This window comes from Contarinia nasturtii, unplaced genomic scaffold (assembly GCF_009176525.2).
Source record: "Contarinia nasturtii isolate CC-2019 unplaced genomic scaffold, AAFC_CNas_1.1 Cnas_scaffold_738, whole genome shotgun sequence".
NCBI lineage: Eukaryota > Metazoa > Arthropoda > Insecta > Diptera > Cecidomyiidae > Contarinia > Contarinia nasturtii.
This window is the reverse complement of record NW_022198086.1, coordinates 1-9,823: the sequence shown is the minus strand read 5'-3', so window position 1 is coordinate 9,823 and position 9,823 is coordinate 1. Positions and strand designations below refer to the sequence as shown.

The window sequence follows — 9,823 nt, the reverse complement described above, 5'->3', positions numbered from 1 at the left end:
TGTTAAATAAAACAAACGCGATTTATATGCAAACACGTCTGTGTTGTGTGACGGTCATAATGCAAAGAGGAAGAGATTGATTTATTATCTTCTGTCATCATGATAGATTTACAAAGTGTCAAATGTCTAATAGAACAAAACGCATTTCACAATTTAAAACCTTACAACAATTTGCTTGCAGAAGACGACACATCTTTTTAAAAACTTTATAACATGATCGGAGAGTTGCTATTGCTAATCGGCATTGCATTAATTTCCTATGCAATTTATACTTTTATCGCGAATTCTTCACGGTATTTTGAGCAAAGAAATGTGAAATATAAAGGTATATCATTTACTTTGTCTAATCTGTACTCGATGTTCAGTGGAAAATTCAACGCCTTTGGACAAGCTCAAACACTCTACAATGCCTGTCCCGATGACCCGTAAGTATTGTTATGCTTTTATAACACGAAATTAAATGTATAGCTTTTGCTCATATTTTAGCGTTTACGGTGTATTTGATTTTTCAATTCGTCAGTATATTTTTCGTGATCCAGAGGCTTATAAACGAATCGCCATCAAAGATTTCGAATTTTTTGAAGACCACCGAGTACTTATTGATGAAAAAACTGATGCTTTATTCGGTAACAGTTTAATTGCATTGCATGGTGAAAAATGGCGTCAAATGCGAGCCACACTAAGTCCAGCATTCACTGGCAGCAAAATGCGTCTCATGTTTGCGCTTGTATCAGAATGTGCCGACGAAATAATGAAACATTTTTTAAAACAAACCGAAAATGGTGAAAAAATCAACATTGAAATGAAAGATTTCTTTTCACGTTACACAAACGATGTGATTGCTTCCTGTGCCTTTGGAGTTAAAGTAAATTCATTCACTCAACCAGATAATGAGTTCTTTTTAAACGGAAAGAAACTGATGAATTTCACCAGCTTTACAACTTCGGTTAAATTTATCATAACCCTGGTCATACCAAAACTGGCAAAACTCTTGAAAATTCGGCTCATTGATGCTACACTTTCGAATGATTTTAAATACATGATTTTGGATACGATGACAATGAGGGAAAACAACAATATTCATCGACCGGATATGATAAATATGCTGATGCAAGTTCGTGAAGGAAGCTTACAATATCAAAGTGAGGAAAAATCAAATGAAACGACCGAAGGATTTGCAACAGTCGAAGAATCAGAAATAGGAAAGATCAACGTAGCTCGTAAATGGAATGACGATGAATTAGTTGCTCAGTGCTTTTTATTTTTTTTGGCTGGTTTTGAAAGTGCTGCAACCGCACTTACTTTTGCCGCACACGAGCTTTTGATCAATCCCGATATTCAACAGAAGTTGTATCAAGAAATCGCCGATGTCAATGAGCAACTGAATGGAAAACGAATTAGCTACGATACACTTCAAAAGATGAAATATTTGGATCAAGTTGTGTCAGAAACATTGCGAAAATGGCCCATTGCCGTTCAAACCGATCGCACTTGCGTCAAGGACTATGTGTATGACGATGGAGAATTGAAGTTTGAAATTGAAAAAGGATCGAATATTCTATTCCCCGTTTACGGATTACATCACGACCCAAAGTATTACCCAGACCCAGAAAAATTTGACCCGGAGCGATTCAACGATGACAATAAACATGACATTTTACCAGGTACCTATGTACCATTTGGACTGGGACCGAGAAATTGCATTGGTAAATTACAGATTCTTATATTTTTACGACCAAATACATAGTTTTCTAATAAAATTCATCCAAATAATTAGGTTCTCGTTTCGCCTTGATGGAATTGAAAGCGATTTTATACTATTTGCTGTTGAATTTTTCATTTGAACCAAACAAAGATACCCAAATCCCACTGAAAATGAAGAAGGGCTTCTTCTTAGTAACCGAGAAAGGTGTAAATTTGGAACTGAAGCCAAGAAACCATAAATGACATCATCAAAGCACAAAATACAATGATTATATATAGTAATGTGCTGTTATATTTTTCAAATAAAAAATAAGTTCAAGTTATCATACTTTTTATGGGATTTGTTAATTATTTTGCCTGAGCTGATTCAAGTGGCTGAAAATATTTCATTGTCGGGACACGAAAGTTATTCTATGATCAATTTATCAAAGCGTACAAGTGTCAATCACGAAATGAAATAATTAGTTTTATTTTTATTAGTTCATGAGTGTCAGTGTATACATTTTAATTGACTGAAATTGCGTACTTCCAACTGATATCTACATTTGAAGTGTTGTGAACGTTAGTTTCAACTGTTTCACTTGTTTGTACATCCACATGTAGAAAAATGTATAATAGTATTCACAATATTGTGGTATAGTTTTTGAATGGGATATACTGTGATAATGTGTTGTGGGTGTTTGCTATACTTTTATTACGCAGTAATAAGTAAAAACAGCTGCATTTTATTTAGCTGTGAAAACTATGCAGAGCAGTGTACAAACGAAATGCAAAATTATATCATACATGCGCTTGTAACTCGTTTGTATTTATTTTCGGTGTCGTCATCATAATGCTCATACACTTGAGTGTGTGTTACAATTATTCCAATGTATCCATGACTATAGAACAAATGTTGGAAATATATTACTGCATTGTGCTCTTGACTGTTTAAAATAGAAGAAGTACGTTTTATAAAATGATTCCGGTATTGATATTAATTGTTGGCATTGCCTTTGTTTCATTTCTTACTTTTAAAATTTTCATAATTGACAATCGTTATTTCGAATTGCGTAATGTAAAATATAAAGGTGTATCATTCGCACTATATAATGTGTATGCGATGATTTCCGGTAAAATTGATGTTTTCCAATTTTCGCAAAGGCATTACGATGAATATCCTGATGAACCGTGAGTGATTCCTTTTGAATAGGTTCCATATCATTTCAAAAGAAATAGATAAAAGAATTGATTTCATTTTAATCTGACTGAAACAGAATATATGGCATAAGTGGATTAATTGGTCCGCAATATTTCGTACGTGATCCGGAGATATGTAAACAGATTTTTATCAAAGATTTTGATCACTTTGAAGACCGAAAAGGATTCATAAATGAGAAAGTCGATGAGCTGTGGGGGAAAAGTTTATTCTCATTGCATGGAGATAAATGGCATCAAATGAGAGCAACACTAAGTCCAGCGTTCACCGGCAGTAAAATGCGACAAATGTTTGAGCTCGTATCGGAATGTGCCGACGATATAGTCAAACACTTTATGAATCGAATTGATAACGATGAGAGAATCAATTTAGAAATGAAAGATTTCTTTTCTCGCTACACAAACGACGTCATTGCAACTTGTGCCTTTGGAATAAAGGTCAATTCCATTTCCAGTCCAAACAATACGTTTTATAGAAACGGAGAGACATTGATGCATTTCAATGGTTTCAAAAGAACAATGAAACTATTTGTGACGATGTTTTTTACGAAATTTTCACGATTCTTCAACATTAAATTCTTTGATGAAAAAATAACGAACGAATTCAAGGACATGATTTTAAATACAATGGAAATACGAAAAGAGAAAAACATTCATCGACCGGATATGATCAATATACTGATGCAAGTTCGCGATGGCATTTTGAATAGTCAAACTGAGGAAGGATTCAAGGAAGTAAATGACGGGTTTGCCACCGCAGAAGAATCGGAAGTAAAAAATACATTTGTTGGTCATAGATGGAATGACGATGAATTAGTCGCTCAGTGTTTGGTGTTCTTTTTAGCCGGTTTTGAGACATCGTCGTCTGTCCTTTCCTTTGCCGCCTATGAACTTGTGGCCAATCCAGATATTCAACAAAAGTTGTATGAAGAAATTGCCGCAGTTAATGAACGTCTTAATGGAAAGCGAATTTCTTATGATGTGCTTCAAAAAATGAAATATTTAGATCAAGTTGTATCAGAAACATTACGAAAATGGCCCATTGCCGTTATTATTGATCGCATATGTGTGAAAAATTACGTCTACGATGATGGAGATCAACTTAGATTCAAAATAGATAAGGGATCAAGCGTAATTTATTCACTGTACAGTACCCATCATGATTCAAAATATTACCCAGACCCGGAAAAATTCGACCCTGAGAGATTTAGTGAAGATAATAAACATAATATTATGCCAGGGACCTATGTTCCATTTGGAGTCGGACCGAGAAATTGCATCGGTAAATTATTGATTTTTATATACACTTGCGATATAATAAATGTAGTATCATTCACATTTTCAGGTTCTCGTTTTGCTTTGATGGAATTGAAAGCGATTTTATACTATTTGCTGTTGAATTTTTCATTTGAACCAAACAAAGATACCCAAATCCCATTGAAAATGAAGAAAGGAGGATTTGTGAACACCGAAAATGGTGTACACTTGGAGTTGAAATCAAGATAAAATTGAATTTATGTAGGGATGCTTTACTTTAGTGACAATAGGTGTACGGTAATAAAAGAGGTCACTTGGCTTAAATAAATGTTTGAATGTAAAGCTTTGTCAACCATGCATTATTGGCTTTTTCTCCATAAAACTATTATTGATACAGTTCATTTGTACACATATTTACTGTAATTAAATGCTTATATACAAAATCTCAAACAGAAGTAAATTTTCTTACTTAGGTATAGGTTTTAGCATATATGGTTATTGTGATGCTATCCATTGCAACTGTTTGTGTATAGTGTAGAGCTCTATCATACTGTCAATACCTCAATATCAATAGTCTATAATTCTGTTTGTTTTCGCTATGCGCCCTAGCATGTCTTAAGATGCAAATTAGAGATTGCTTTTGCGTCACAATTTTGTAAATAAGAAATACTAGTATATTAATTCTGTTTTGATGAATTTTCAGCAGTGCGAGAAGTTTACTCACTGATTATAAGATTCCGGATGTTCAGATACGTGTAATTGTCTGACATTGTCTGCCATTGCTGTTAATTTGGGTGTGAGTGTACAATAGAATAAATGCAATAATGTGTATTATTATAATTTGTAACTTCGTCCAATGCATCCGTTTAAATTCATTTGTTCGTTTGAAAATATTTCAAATAACGAAATTAAAAATACCGGAGCGCATCGGTCGTATTGGATCATACAATGTCAATGTTTTTCTTTAGAAATCTTACAGTGAATTTCCCGACGAACCGAAAGATCATCTTTAAAGAAAATGTCATTCTATTAAGTTTAATAATCTAATTAACCCTGAGATTTATTGAAGGGGTTTAGTGGCGTAACTAGGTTTGGGATTTAATTTAATAATAAATTTTAAATAAATAGCAAGCTCATTGAAAAATATTTACACACGATGACTAGTTGAGTTCACTGTTCATATTGAAGTGTTCCTGGCTCCACATCTCCACAATGATAAATGAAATAAATGATTACAATCATCGTACGGTTTGCGCATGATATAAATTCTCTTAAACTCTTTGAGCAAATCATTCAGTCTTTTGCTTCACGAATGAGCGGACGTAGATCAGAAATATAAAAATGTTTGTAGAATTAATATTGACACTAAGTGTAGCATTATTTGCTTATGCAATTTATAAGTTTATCGCGAATGGTTCGCGGTATTTTGAGGAAAGAAATGTGAAATATAAAGGTATATCATTTACTCTGTCTCAAATGTACTCGATGTTCACTGGAAAAAGCGGGGCTTTTGGACAAACTCAAGCATTCTACAATGCCTGTCCCGATGTTACAAGACAAAATTACGTGTATACTTCTTGTAAATGAAATGTGTTTTAATAATTTGCGTATTTTTTAGCGTTTACGGTGTATTTAACTTTTCTATCCGGAAGCTTATAAGCGAATCGCCATTAAAGATTTCGATCATTTTGAAGACCATCGCACGATCATAGATGAAAGTACGGATCCATTAATTGGCAACAGTTTAATCTCATTGCATGGTCAGAAATGGCGTCAAATGCGAGCCACACTAAGTCCGGCATTCACTGGTAGCAAAATGCGTCTCATGTTTGAGCTCATATCAGAATGTGCCCACGAAGTAATGAAACATTTTTTGAAACAATTTGCTTCAGATCGGTAATTATTTTAACAATGAACTGCGGAATCAATATGTTTTTTGCCCGTGAACTAAAAAAAGAGAGTAACGAATCTGTCTGATTAAAAATATCGGCGCACAGACAAATTACTTGTAATTAAAATGTATCCATTCTTCTTGATGGATAAATTTCAATCAAAAAATCATTGTCGCAACGACTTTTTCCTATTTCGTAAAATGAAGTAGAAAGAAAATACGTAGAACTAGAAAAAAAGGTGTTGCCATTGTCGAACTTCGTTTGACGGCTTGAAATCGCCGCATTATAGTAGTGCGAAATAGATTCAATGTTGACTTGACAATAAGACTTGACTGAACCACATTTTTAATTTGTCCTCGTTTTTGTACGAAATACTGTTATTAAGTTTAGACCAATTTTTCGATTTTTTGTAAGACTTAAAAATATTATGATAGTTTAAAGCAACACAGAGCAATCCTTTCATTAAACTCTTTTGTTTTTGTATTTTTGACGGCAAAGAGTTTATTGTTGAAGGTTTCTCTATTCACCGTTTGCATCATCGTACAATTTGAAGGAAAAAAAACACCGAAGACAAAAAATCAATAAAATCAACACTATTCAAGCTTCATCAGTTAGTCCGTCGGTGATTTCTTGTGATTTTTTGCTCGCGACCAATGATATAAGAGTCCAATTAAATACATAGAAGTTGCTCTGGAATACACACAGTCAATTTCATTGAAAAAAAACAAAACATCAGTTTCAATCATTAAGAATTGGTTCTAATAAGCATTGGTTATTTGTAAAAAATCGTATCTTCAATTCGAAGCGAACGACACATCAACAATTATTTGGTGATTTGGCAACATTCAGAGGCTTGTACTGTTTGTAACGAGAGCAATGGAACAAACGAATACCGAATGTACGGTGAGCTTAAAACGTAAGTTGAGTATGGAAAGTGAAAGGTGTAGTGATACTCCTGAAAATAGTGAAATGAATCTCAGCAATAGTATGGAGACTGAAGAAGAAAACCAATTCGAGGTAATCACCTCAAATGAACATAGTATGAAAGCTATTCCTGCCGAAAATCAACTGCAATTCCATGTTCTGGACGAAATACAAGATGATGAAAGTGGTTCGGAAAATGGTAACAACGATCAAAACGGTAATAAAAATTACATTATTTCAAAGCTAAATTTTTAAAAAATGGTTATTTTAACTGAAATATCATAGCGATGGATTCAAGCGATTTCGAAGAAGATGAAATCAACATAGATAACCTATTGGACGAACAATTGCCCGATGATTTGCGAGAACGGAAAAAAGCGTACAAATACGAGGAAAACTCAAAGCTTGTTCTGGAAGGTGAGAATCAATGTTCTTTTGGTGCATCCCGCATAGTTCGATTGGCGGCTTATCTAAATTTGTTTTTACTTTAGAAAAGGGTAGAAATCATTTTGAAGTATTGCCGGAGGGATGGATTCAAGTGACACACAATAGCGGCCTTCCCATTTACATGCACAAACTAACACGTGTATGTTCATTATCTCGTCCATATTTTCTCGGACCAGGCAGTTTACGAGTATGTATTTCTTTTAAGCTTTTTTTGTTTCTTTTGATGAAATAAGCTTTGTTGTTTTTCTCTGAAATCATCATTATTTAGCTGCGATAAAACGTAATTGATCAAAGTACGGTATGTTTGTAGGGTATTAGATTTTTTTTTTTGAATCAACATATCATCAAATTGATTGGTTGACTTAAACCACAGCTAAATAGTGAGATTAAATAACAACAAAGAGGAGAGCATAAGTAATCCACATGGATCTATACGCATTGTATGGATTCATCTAAACTGATAGATCTATTTGCCGTTGATCGCTGGTCTTCAGCGTGTAAAATTGTTCAACAGAAGCTCAAATGTTTAATTGTATTGATAAGGAAATGTTTTCTACTCCAGAAACATCAAATACCAGTGAGTGCCATTCCATGCTTAAATTACAAGCGGGCGCTTGAAGAGGAGAAAAAATTAAAGGAAAACTGTGACCATAAAAACGATGTAACGATGAATGAATGTGAAAATGAATCCGTAAAAACTAAAAGTGTAAACATAAATACATCATCTGGTTGTCCATACGCAAAGGGTGAAAGTGCTGTTGAAAATGATGTAGAGCCAGTGACATCGAGCGAGTCACACAAAGAAGATTCATTTGTGGCACCAAAACCACTAGAAAATTGTTCACCTGTGTCATCAACCGGGTCAAACAAGTCAAACAACGATTATAATCCACCAGCTAAAAAACCACGTGTACTCGGTGCCATTGCCAATGCAAAAATTGAAACCGCACATGAAAATCTTGAAGCTCAATCGCTTACAAATGAACAGCTCATCGACTATTGCTCCAAATTGTTCCAATTTCGAAACATTCGTGTCATGCGTTTTACGTGAGTACATAATGGAATTGCTACTATAATAATTCGATGTATAATTAATGTGTGTATCATTTATTACAGATCATGGTCAGACCGGCGAAAATTCACCAAACATAAAAAGAATATCAAAAATTTGCAACGACCCACTCTTCCAGAAGGCACCAAGTTGATCACATTTCCAATCATTGCAAATGACGATGAAAAAGATAGTCGCGTTAAAAAAGAGTACATCATGAATCCAAATAATAAAAGTTATATTTGTATTCTGCATGAATATGTGCAGCATGCATTGAAAAAACAGCCAACGTATGAATTTAAAGAGTTGGAAAATTCGACCACTCCATATTCGGCCACTGTGTCAATCAACGACTTGAAGTATGGTGTTGGATACGGTTCAAGTAAAAAACAAGCCAAATCTGAAGCTGCACGAGAAACTTTGGAAGTTTTAATACCAAGTATGCGTGACAAAATTTCCGCCGAAAAAGCAAGTGGCAACAATAAACAAACTGTACAAGATTTTTCGATGTTCGATGAAATAAAAATTGAAGATCCGCGTGTTGCTGAATTTTGTACCAAAACTACGGAACCATCGCCACATGCAATTTTATTAACCTGTCTTCAACGTAACTACGGTGTAGGCGATATTAAAATTGATTATCAAGTCAATCCCGGTAGAAATAAGCATAACGAATTCACCATGACGGTGGGAAAACATAAAGTAACTGTCAACTGTCGTAACAAACGTGATGGTAAACAATTGGCCTCACAATCCATTTTACAAGCAAGTATCATTGATCGAAGACAAAACATGGTTCATATTGTGACAATTATTCTAAAAGATTTGCATTTCAAATTCACAGATTTTGCATCCACATATTACAACATGGGGTTCATTGCTTCGCCTGTACGGAAGTAATTCAGTCAAAAGTTTCAAGGAGAAGAAGCAAGAAGAACAGGAAATTACTGTGTTACAAAGTCGAGCTGCTATAAACCAGCCAAATTATGCCATTTTGGACAAGTTAAAAGTCGAAATGATGAAATTAGATTCAGAACAACAAAATGTACGGCCACTTGGAAAATTCACTGCACCGCCAGATATAAATTTACTTGCATCTAGTTCAAATCTTGAATTGTAATAAGTTCCAATTGGCTTTGTTTTAAACGATTGCATTTGATTCGCTTTAAAAAATCCATTTATGATTGATTTTATCTAGGATTTTATGATGATATTTGGACAAAGCCCCTAGACTTAAAAGTCGTAAGTAGTAGGAAAAGGGGGTTTCGTGGACAACTCTTGCGTCAACCATGCGGTAGCAGTGAAAGCGCGTGCGTCAGCCAGAGAGCGAAGCTGTATGACACATTCCCTC

The 9,823-nt window shown here is 34.4% G+C and overlaps 3 protein-coding genes across 3 annotated transcripts in view; all 3 read left to right on the top strand.

Moving 5' to 3' along the window:
* Positions 1–2,039, top strand: part of LOC116341517 — a 5,357-nt gene extending 3,318 nt beyond the window's left edge. Inside the window, exons 6-8 of the mRNA XM_031768627.1 lie at positions 211–425; positions 487–1,706; positions 1,778–2,039. Of these exons, the coding sequence (XP_031624487.1) occupies positions 211–425; positions 487–1,706; positions 1,778–1,947 (1,605 nt within the window). The 3' untranslated portion in view covers positions 1,948–2,039. The remainder of the gene's footprint in view (positions 1–210; positions 426–486; positions 1,707–1,777) is intronic.
* A 344-nt stretch (positions 2,040–2,383) lies between these two features.
* LOC116341521 (probable cytochrome P450 9f2) lies at positions 2,384–4,608 on the top strand. The gene is made up of 3 exons (XM_031768635.1): positions 2,384–2,874; positions 2,961–4,183; positions 4,247–4,608. The coding sequence occupies exons 1-3, from the start codon at positions 2,663–2,665 to the stop codon at positions 4,405–4,407; spliced, it is 1,596 nt and encodes a 531-aa protein (XP_031624495.1). The 5' UTR covers positions 2,384–2,662; the 3' UTR covers positions 4,408–4,608.
* A 1,637-nt stretch (positions 4,609–6,245) lies between these two features.
* On the top strand, positions 6,246–9,645 carry LOC116341518 (microprocessor complex subunit DGCR8). The gene is made up of 6 exons (XM_031768628.1): positions 6,246–7,191; positions 7,260–7,391; positions 7,466–7,608; positions 7,984–8,468; positions 8,538–9,237; positions 9,317–9,645. Exons 1-6 carry the CDS (start codon positions 6,927–6,929, stop codon positions 9,590–9,592), a joined length of 2,001 nt encoding a protein of 666 aa, XP_031624488.1. The 5' UTR covers positions 6,246–6,926; the 3' UTR covers positions 9,593–9,645.
* Positions 9,646–9,823: the final 178 nt, after the last annotated feature.